At 44.4% G+C, this 11310-nt stretch overlaps 1 protein-coding gene across 1 annotated transcript in view; it reads right to left on the bottom strand.

The window, feature by feature from the left end:
* The window catches only part of DCT (dopachrome tautomerase), a 17727-nt gene extending 9854 nt beyond the window's left edge, over positions 1–7873 (bottom strand). The window contains exon 1 of the mRNA XM_009278464.2: positions 7377–7873. Coding sequence (XP_009276739.1) covers positions 7377–7677 — 301 coding nt within the window. The 5' untranslated portion in view covers positions 7678–7873. The remainder of the gene's footprint in view (positions 1–7376) is intronic.
* Positions 7874–11310: the final 3437 nt, after the last annotated feature.

Genomic DNA, 11310 nt, shown 5'->3' with positions numbered 1-11310 from the left:
TTGCCAGTTGCCTAGCCAGAAGGACGGCTCGCTTCCCAGAGCCACGGCAGGGCCAAGAATCACAGTCAGCTGGCTGGGGAGGTGAAGCGCTGGGTGAGGGGCTTGACGCCTCAAGGTGCTCAGAACTCTGCGAAGCTCTCAGGCACGTAAGGAGTCTCACCAAACAGAGGGCTGAGCACTTCAGGTTAAGCATGTGATAAAGTGCTTTGCTCGATTAGGTCTCAAGAACTCCCAGACTTCCAGGATCAAACCCAAAAAAGGGTCGGCTCACGTGGATCCTTAAGCACAGAAAAAAATCCCCAAACAAAACAGTCCTCTTAAGGACAAAACTTAGGAAAAAATAATGTCTATTAACAGTGTATCTGAGACCCTACACAATCCAGGACAGCACCAGGGGTCCTGCAGGTCACGCTTTAAGTATTATTAAATGGTGCTGCAAAAAGAGCCTGAGAAACACTGCAGTACCATCATTCCCCGCTGGCATCGTTCCTAAGACAATTAATAGCTCTAGGCTATTACCTCACCCTCTAATGTGGTGGAAGAGCCCAGGAAAGCAGAGCTCGCTTTAAGCACGGCCTCTCGCCCACCACGGCAGACTGCCAGTAGCAGCAGAAAGGCCCCGCTGCAGCTTGCTTTGCCTTTGCCAGGAGAGACGGGGAAGGACCGTTCCTGCAGTGAACATCTGCCTCCTGCCCGCACGCAGGCAGGCTGCTGGGGTAGCAGCGGTGTAGGACAGTGGGCATTGCTGCCAGGGGAAGTAGGGAGCGGAGGGGCAACCAGGGCTCCTCTGGGATCTCCCCTCAGTTCTCCAGAATCTGCACTGAGACTCCCTAACCCCACCCTCCCTCCAACCCCACGTACACGCTCACTCCACAACAACCATGCCAATCATCTTCCAAAATGCCACAAAATCTCACTGCTTCCCACACGTATAGGCGCTGCTAGACCCAGGACAGGCTTTGGGCTAACATGGAGATAGGGAAGTGGCTTATGAAGTGATCCTGGATGGGGAGACGTCCCTAGGCTGTAGGGTTGAGTCTACGAGCAGACCAACAGTTAACACTAAAGTAAGATTTCAGATTGTCAGGGGCTACAGGGCTTATTACCAATTTCAAACACCCCCAAGGTTATAAGGGCTGTTACCAAGAAGGTTGCGTAGCTTATGGCTAGCTCTAGGATAAGGGCTGCTGAGCTCTAAACATTTGTGACAGACTCCTGTGAGACCTACCAAGAGGACATGAGGACTCCTAACTGTAAATTTGGAGAGCTTATGGTTACTTTGGAGGCTCTGAGATCTATAGGTTTACATGCTAGCATGAAGCTTAGGACCAGTGCTAAGGTTAGGGACCACAAGGGTGAAGACTTCAGCTAGGTTTTGGATCGTGCACAGCCTGATGGCATACCCGTGAGGACAGTTTCCAGGTGTATGGCTTACGTTTCATCCCTATACAGGTAGGAGCAGCTGGGCTCAGCTGCCATGTTCCAGCTAGGACAGAAGGCACCCAAAGCCAAGGGTCTGCATTGGTTTAGGGGGATGAAGACTTTGCCAGAAAAAGCAAGTAGTTTATAGTTTTATGAAAGAAAAAAGATTGCATGGGTATGTTATTATGATGAGGGCAGAGATTAAGATGGGGGGAAGCAACATGGAAGGTTGATTTTATCGTGATATCCTCAGAGTCCCATCAGAAGAGCACGATTGCTGTTGCAAATTTGGTGTACTCCACTATCTGTACACTTGCTCATTCTTGACAACTCAGCCTAGCTATTAGGGCCCGTCACATACTCCAGCCTGTACTGACCAGATGACAAATATCAGGAATATCTTGCAACATTGCATAATTAGGCCATGTATATTGCACAAATTTCAGTACATAGACCATGAACTTCTGGAAAGCAGCTGTTGTCCCCTCGCACCCAAAGGTACAGTTCAATCCTTTTTAAGAGAAGGGGGGCAAAGCAGGAATTAACCATGAAAAGATCCATCAACAGCCTTGTTTGAAATTGGCTGTCATGCTTCCAGTAATTCAAATGACCCATCTACTCACAGCGTTGGATAAGCATCACATTGAAATATAGCACTAACAGAACCAGTTAGTGCAGGACCAGGTTTGTCCTGTCTGGTCTTGGTACCAAAACAAGACTCCACCAGTCACTTGAGGCTCTGATGGTGCCTATTCCTCTCTCAGTGAGGGCCCTTTGAATCTACACAGCTCTTGATGCCCGAGATCATTTTATCGGACAATATCCATATTTTACATATACACTATGCACCTCCTCAGGCTACGAAAAGATATTTGCAAAAGCCTGAAATGATGAGTCATCTTCATGGGAAAAAAGCTTTTCTCCACCTGTATGGCATCTGGAGCCAGGTGGACCAATGACTCCTCACCTGTTTCCCTTGGGCAGGTGCTAATTATATCCAACTGATGCTCTGCAGGATTTTCTCCCTTAATTGCCTAATCTGTGAAGTAATCCAAGGGGTCCATTCTTTCCACCACTTCACCAGACACTTTTCAATGGGACAGGAGCTTTTACTGAGTAAGAAGGAGGACTGCAGTGAAGAAGAGACTGGCAAACAGGAGGAGCCGATTTCCAGGCAAAGTGGTATTTCACCCTGAAGTATTTCTGCTGATTGTGTTGAACATTTTTGTAACATCCTCAGGTCTATTTGGCAATGTTCTCTTGTCAGAAATGCACACGACGACAACACCACTTCATGAAATCAAAAGTTGCTTTTTGTAATTTTCTTTCAATAGACTCAATGCATCACAGGACTGTCATTATGCAATAGCTGAAAGGGTGAGAAGTTGATGGAGGTCTGTGGGATTTCCCACATTGCGAACAGGAAGGACTGCAGCAGACAGACCCAGGTTTTTTATGTCCCACCCAAATCACTTTTTCAGCATTTGTTTCTAAAGCACTCTACAAGGCCACTGTTCTGGAAATGAACATGCATTGCTGTTTTCAGAAAGTTCATTTACTGCCTTGTGGACTTCCCACGTGATAGCACTGTGAAATGTATGTCCCAGCCTCTTACAACTTAACTTCAATGTCTGCTGCGCTGGTGATGGTGGACTTCAATGGTACAGCTCTAGGAGAGCAGGAAAAGTAATCTCATATTATTAGGATACAGCACACAGTAGACATTTTCAGTAAGACAGTGAGGCCCTTACAAGATCCTTTTGAACACAGGGACCAGAGGAACATACAAGGATTCATGCCTTAGCATTTTTTTGCCTTCAGTGACTGACACGTAGCAACTCAGTGTACTACTCCCAGGCTATGCCAGGGACAACTGAGGTTATTCTCGCCTCTTGTGGTTCCTAGAGAATATAGTGGGGGAGGTCATTCTGGCACACAAACAGGAGACCATGTCACAGATGGGGTCCAGATGCTCTCTGCTTGTTCCACTGCTTTGAGGAATGACCATTGTACTGCCGCTGGGCAAAAAAAAAAAAACATCTGGGGTGTCTTCCCCACTAACCCTTTTGTCTGGAAATGGGATCACATGCCTCAGGAGCTGTCTTCTTCCATCCCTAATCTCACCATCATTAATGGTGCTCTTTCCCAGTTAAGTTGGGTGAATCTGGCTGTTTCTGTAGGCACTATGGCCATGCAACTTCTCCCAGTGGGTCAATCCATAGGCATGACACTGAGAAAAAGACGCATCTTATGACACAACACTTGGTATGTGTTAATACACATCACTGGTGTGTGCTAGCACCAGTTATCACATACCACTGTAGTTGCTTCTCAACCCCAGGGATTGCCTGAGCTCACAGACACAGATTTTTCTACCTCTGAGCAGTCATAGCATGCAGTTGGCCTGCAGACACTGAGCATAACACAAATTAATAACTCCGTCCACTCAGTGAGTTTTCTTCAGTAAAAAGGAACCCATCCAACACTCACCATCTTCTGCCTTGTTTTATTGTACCAAGATGAAAGCTGAGCAGCTGTCATGCCTCTTCCTTCCACAGAGAACAGCTTAGTACACATCATTTATCGGATGGGGAGAAAGGACTCCTTTTCAGACTTCTTTAGCCATTGCATTAAAACAGGAGTTACGTTAGATTTGAAACACCAGCATATTGCAGTATCCCGAGGGTAGGATCAGGATTGCTACCGTGTGAGACAAATGGTTAGCTCTTCTGTCTCTTCTAGCTCTTCATTTGGACATACTGTTAGGCAGCAGGGTGTGGAAGATCTGTACCTAGCACAGACTCTAACAGGGTCATCAAGGTATGGGTATAATTTAGTATTATCCTACAGCCACATTGCCCTACAATAAGTAAATGAAGTGTAATTTATAACTACTTCAAAAGCTCATTTTTACCTAATGGGAGGGCCATCACAGCAGCTACATGGCTTAATTGGCAATTTGCTTACAGCTAAACAACAGAATTTAAACCTTCTGTCCCCAGCATGATTATATATTGCACAGGAATGTGAAAAGATTTAAATACTTTATTTCTCAAAAAACTTCTATGGAAAAAAAAAATAATGTTGAGCACATGTCCACATGTCAGCCTTAGAAAGTGGCAGGAAAAAAAATGAATGATAATTACGTTTAACTCCTCAGTGAATACAAACTACGTCATTGTTTAATCACTGTCACGATCCGTACTAGCAACCACATGACTGACTACAGTGTTTTTTTCACAATAATCTTCTGTACTGTATTTTAAAATGCTATACCAGACCTGTATCCCATTTACAATCCATCCCATCCCCAAGTACAATTTTATCCTTTAGAACTCAAAATAGCATTTAGTTCATAAGTCTTCTAAAACAGGATTCTTCTAAACTAAGTTTAACTATCCCACTGAAATACCGCTTTGTTGTGTAATTAGCTACAAGTGTCAATTTTCAGGGTTAGACTAGTGCATCCAACATTTTGTCTAATTCAACACATACACCTTATTGAAAAAACAAATTACCATATGCCCCTTCACATAGTACTTCACGCTGTCAGGAACTGTCATCAGGTCATTTCAGTTTAAGAATTTATATAAATTGAATTCATATTAGGTGCACCCAAACCAACTGTAGAACATATACAATGAATTCAAAACTGAAATTAGACAGGAACTAAAAACTCTTTGCTACCTCCCAGCTACATTCATGCCATAACCACATCTTTTTTCTAGAGATTCTATTTTTGCTGCCACCGACACATCGAGTGAAATGTGCAGCAAGCAGCATCCTGACAACAGACTTACAATTGTTTTTTTGACCATGGTTCTTTGTACAAAAAGTGGGAAGTAAAGCTGGATCTTTCTGTTGTACTAATCTTATTCTGTTATATTTGTCCCCAGTTAAAGAAAGACTAATGTATATTATCTGCTAAAGGCTAGACATGGAAAAGAAATGTGGGGTTCTTTTAATTTTCCTTAGAAAATTTACATTAATTTGAGAAAAAATATGAAAATAATCTGACCTCACAATAACCACTCATCAATATTTGTGTTTGGGATTTTCTTCTTCTTTTTTTTTTTCCCCCAGAAATATTCAGCACCCAGACCTGGATGGATATGATTTTAAGACATTTTTCCTCAGTGAACAGCTACAACAAATGGCCAAATTTTCAGAGTTCCTTTTATCCTTAGCTATTAAGTTTTTAGCAGAAAGCTTAAATGGATTGATTTATTGCGAGAACTCCAGAATCCCCTCTTTGGAAAATCCTGGCCCCTGTTCCTCACAGCTCCTTCAGATCTCCTACCGTACAGCCATCAGCTATGTGACACGTTTAAATGGCACTGTCTAACCAAACATAATCAGTTACATGGCAGTTGGAGTTCCCATAGCTTATCGTTTACACCATGTCTAAACTATAAATCAAACAGTGCCAAGATGGCACTGGAACACGACCATTTATATTGCTAAAACACTAGAAAAAGCCTTGGCATTGGCTGGAGTTTGCACAGGCCAGGAGCCATTTCAAATAGCCAGTTTGCACATAACATTCATTTGGAAAATAAGATACCGTAATAGTAGAGATGTGCACTGTTCCTTGTCCCTTTGAATGGGCATATTTAATTTATGTTACCTACCATAGGTACCATAGCCCTAGATGCCTAATAAAGACCTTTAAAATGAAAAAAACCTACATCCATTTTTTTTTTTAAAGTGTCTGGAAAAGTACTTCCACACAAGCATTTGAAATCTAGTCAAAGGAAGAGATAAAAAAACGATTTATGCTCTAAAGTCTGTTGTTATTATTTTGAGGAGCTTCAGTAATGCCATGTATCCACTTAAGTCATCTGCCACTACCTCTCTGCTTTCAGTTGATAACAGCGTTGCAAAACTTAACCTCGTGGGCTGAAATTTTCTGCAGTGTTTCCTTCTCAGATTGATCTGGGCTTTTTTGATAGTGAGAGCCAAGGTATATTTTAGGCAAAACAGTTCAGCAAGTTCTAAGAATCAGGCTGAAGGAAAGCAGGCTATTCTTCCCACGTTCGAAAATTCCAACAACTTTCTGTTTCCAACAAGAAATCCCAGGCTGCATCTGAAACCTGCCTAGCAGGTGTCTTCAGTGCTTGAGATGTGCCTTTTGCCTGACTCCCGGTAGCATCTCCTGCCAGCCCTGCAAAGCAGCCTGGGCTGAGGCCGCGGTTCCTGCTCATTTTAACCCTCCTTTAACCAGGGCTGCTGCTGAAAAAGGGTCTGTTGCCTTATCCTGCCCTGACCTCACCTTCCTATTCCCTCCCTCCTGCCGGTACTAGTGAACTGGTCTTATTAAAACCTGATCCCTTGGGCCAGGTTAGCCTTCAAGCACATCTCCTCCCTGATCTCTTTCGCCTCCAGCATGTGAACGCAGAGGCCCGTATAAAGTCACGGTGGGAAGGAGTGGCTGGAGATGGGGAGGAAAAGGACAGGATGGCCTCTTTGGTGGAGGATGGACCCATTTTGGATCAAAGCCAGCTGTAGACTTAGTTAACGACCCTGGAAACATCCTGGCCAGACACCCACACGTTTTCAGTGCACAGGGGTATACCGTGCTGCAAAGTACTACTCCAAGAGGAATAAATCTCTGATCAATGCACACTGACCCAGGTTCACTGCACCATGATTATCAGTGACAGAGGTTTGAACGCGGCACTGAAATGTCCAAAACCCTGCAGATAAAGGTGATGGGTGGCTACAGGGACAACTCTAGGGGCAAAGAGGAAAACCCAAAAGTCTGCATGAGACAAAACGCTTTTTCAACTCCGTTGCTCTGAAAAAGTGCTGACAGTATCATGAACATGATAGTATTTTTAGTAAACTGATAATATTTGATGCCTTCTTGACGCCTTATGCCATCAGGGATGTTTCTGGCCTTCAGAGCAAGGTTAGCAGACCCACCCATCCCCTCACCCCAGCACCCCTCTCACCTGCACACCGACAGCTCTGGTTGAAGAACTTGAGGGGCCACCGTTCCCGGTCGTCCACATTTCGAAGGGTGTAGGGGCCACTCCAGGGCTGAGTGTCTGCCTGCACCCCCTGACACCGTCCCCTGCCCTGCAGGGACCCACAGACATTGCCTGGCTCCATCCCCAAGGCCGGGCAGCAGCGCTTCAAGCGAAGGGCGTCCACTGTCATGCAGGCGCGGGGGAACTGTGCCTGCACCCGGGGGGGACAGCAGCAGCTCAGGTAGCCCAGCCCAGCCCAGAAGAGCCACCTCAGGGCGCCCATTACGGCTGGGTACAGGCTCTGCCTCTCCACTGGACCCGAGTGAGCAGAGCAGGGAGATCTCCGTTGTGGGACAACCTGGCCTCACCGTGGCTCCATGCCCCAGCCGACCGGGATAATCCCTCTCGCTGCTGAGGATGCTGGTGTCGGGTGTTTGTTTAATCCTGGCCTCTAATTGCCTTGAATGCGATTCAAAAGAAGGGCACTTTGGCTCTGCGGTGCCTGCCCAGCAGCCACGGCTTTGAGTGGGGTTTATATAGAGGTTGGGAGAAACCCTCATTAGAGGGATTAGCACAGCGCAAATCCTCGTGTTTTGCACATGACATCAAGGGCAGAAAAGACGCCAGCGTGAGAGCAAGTTCTGCAGGCTCTGGCAGCTTGTCAGGACAGTGAATGCCTCAGATTTATTTCTGCAGGCCTTTCATGAGCTTTTAGAAATTGATGGTCTCGTTTTAGCTGAGGTGGCTGGAGAAACAGGTTTATTCTTTTAATCAAAACCCTGTAAACAGATGAAAAATGGAAGAGGAAACCCCTTCTCTTTTCAGTTCATTCACTGCAAGATAATACTTTCCACTAAAGCAGCAGCAGTAGAAAATGAACTGGAAGAGCAGAGGATATAGGTGCATCATTAACGAAAATTAATAAACCTCATGGTAACAGCTTGTGATGGAGACTCCACCTGCTGACTGCAGAGCTCCAGTGCTTGTACTCTAAATACCTGAGTGGCAAGTGAAGAAGGGTTCCCTTCTTAATAGCCTTTTTGCATGCAAAATAAATTACTTGTTTTTAAAGGGTGAGTGGTCCTTCTTTGTTCTCTTATCCTTTTCCCATCATGACACCAGAGGGTGTTTTGGGGCTGGTCTGGCTGCTAGACTTTCAGAACTGCCACAGCTGAGCATTTATTGCCCATGTGGCAGGAGACAGTCTGTAAGATCAATACACACACCAGACATGCAGACAAGTGGTTTTGCTCAGAACATTGACAAAAATTACTTTAAAAAGCTGCTAGCATGCAACAGTTCTTGCCCACAATGCAACTCCTGTGTGCTAGAGGAATAAAACTAATAAATCAAAATAAAGCAGTGATAAGTCATGAGACGAGTCTGAAGCAATAGCTATTAGTTCACCTCCTCCACACTGAATAAAAACTGGCAACTCCCTCTACTTCACTGAAAGCTTTCTCTACCTCCCCCCTCCGCACCTCTACTGTTTAGCCATTTTTGTAAATATGTATAATGAAAACAGCTGTGGTTGTGTCTGTACTATTCAGTATTTCCATGGATGTTCAACCACACCATTCTGGCACAAGAAGTCTATTATCTATGCAGCAAACTTATTGCCATCATGCAGCTAAGGAGTTCATCCACACTGGAGACACTGTCATCAGCACTTTCAGGTTCTCCAATCTTTATATAAAAAATTTATTACTTGCCAGACAAATTAAAATATGATTCTACTTCATTTTTGGAAGTACAGAGCCAACTAGCAATACCACGTAGTCTGAAATGGGTTTCAACTCATCTCCCTTAGGATTCAATTTACCTGGAACTGGCTTTTGCCTGCTGCTCCCAACACAACATGCGAAAAAGACAGAAAGTGAGACTAGTTGGTGGAAAAATATGTTGGAGAAGCTAAGGAGTTATAAATGGAGCCTCTAACTCAAAAACACTCTGAACAACGCACCTCCCTATACTACTGAGCACCTGAAGACACCTCTCTGGTGTGGAAAAGATCAGTTCTTGAATCTAGGTTAGACAATGTCTTGAAACAAAACTACCAACATAACATCTGAGAGCACTTAAAGTGAACACACATTTATCAGCATCACCAAAAAAAAAATCAAAAAATATGGACAGGATTCAGCTAGCTGACTAAACCTCTGAACTGAGGTGTCTGTACGTAAAATATGTGTCTATGCAACCATTATAATCAAAGCCGGCTCAGCTCAGGCACCCACAGGAAGGTAGCTACTGCCATTTGAGAGCCTATATGAGACAGAAAGAGTAAGCACAGAGAAAGGCGAGGTACTGAGGCAGGCAAGGCGAGGTAAGGCAAGGAAAAGTGCTTCTAACGTAGTACCTGAGGAAGGAGAAATGTGTCATTTTCAGAGAAGTTACAGTGTGGAGAAAAGCAATAGCGGATGGATGATAATATGGAGATTACTTAGTTAGCAGGCAAAAGAAAACTGTGAGTAGAAGAGTGGCATGTACATAGCTTTTCTTACAAGTACTTCCCTCCATCACAACTACCCAATTTTACAAAACTGGGAGCATGCTACAGCATGCAGTACTAGTACAGATGTAGCGCTAGCCTCTGGTCCTCAGTAATGCATCAACATTTTAGGAGTGCCCTCCCTGGCTGGGGGGGAGCACCTGGACGGACAGAAGAAGGACAGACAGATCCCACATCCTGGCGTCACTGCGTTGGTGCCTATTGCAGGCTTGCCGGCATCGGCAGCCGCACGCTGCTGCATGACACGCCGTGCGGAAGACACCGAGCAAAATCACAAAAAGACAGTTGTTTTTCAATTAGTCATTGGGAAAGCAGCAGGCACTGTCCGTTTCTTAGTGCCTCGCTGTTCACAAGTTCCCGCAGCTTCCCCGCGGCTGTTGCGCTTAAATAAATGAGCTGTTGTTAGGGCCGCACAATATCAGCACTATACCGGTTTACAAAATAGCATGCTGAATGACTTTTTATTTACTACTGGGTTTTACTATCTCTTGAAAAATGAGTAGCGCTGTGTGTTGGCACGACTGCCCAGAACTGCTTGCCTGCAGCTATCAGAGAACTTTTCGAGCAGCGAATCTGAGCACATGAGCAGTGTCCGAAGCCCTCTTGATTCAAACTTTAATCGCGCTGCCTTGTCCACACTTCTGAGATACCAGGTCAGGCTACCACACCTGAAACTGTGTTAAATTTATTAGTTAAAATATTTAGGCTTCATGCTGAAAGTAGAGGAAAACAGTATTTCAGCTGCCTTGTAGTCTGGATTCGTGCCTAGGTTCACCCCTAATAGCAAACTTCTCAGCCTATTGTCAAAGGGTGGCAAACAAATATACCCGTACGGATGCCAAGGCATTTTGGGGGTTAATACGTTCACATATTTTTTTGGCAAGAGAGGGAATAAAGAAAAAGAATACTCAAAGGTACAGGCAACGAAATCACTGAACACAACTCACCCGAGTAATACAGAATTCCTGAGCAGTAAGTAGGCAGTGGGTTCACATTTTTTTTTCTCAATGACAGTATTGTTTCTCAGGCTCCTTCTACTGTATTCAAGCACAGATTAGCATCAAGCCAGAAAAGTATTTAGCCTTTGGAATTTTGGAAAGAATTTTGTCCAAAGTACAACATTCTACATATAAATTTATGTGGAAATCAATATATCAATAGAAAGAATAAACCGCATGATAATTCATAACGACAGGTGATAGTTCTGGAGATAACAAGAAGAAAGATAATTCTACAAGGAAAACTGGAGACAAGTAAAAGATCAAGGTCAAAGTGGAAAGAAAAGAGACAGGATGAGTAACACCCAAGCATCTGCTCCACAGACAAAAGAATTTTCAAATTAAAAAAAAAAACCACCCCACCATATGATAAGAAGCAAACTCCCCCAGTCAAATGAATCCATGG

The sequence above is a fragment of the Aptenodytes forsteri genome, unplaced genomic scaffold (genome assembly GCF_000699145.1).
Source record: "Aptenodytes forsteri isolate BGI_AS27 unplaced genomic scaffold, ASM69914v1 Scaffold32, whole genome shotgun sequence".
Lineage (NCBI taxonomy): Eukaryota > Metazoa > Chordata > Aves > Sphenisciformes > Spheniscidae > Aptenodytes > Aptenodytes forsteri.
The sequence above is the reverse complement of the archived record's forward strand: the minus strand, read 5'-3'. Positions and strand labels throughout refer to the sequence as shown.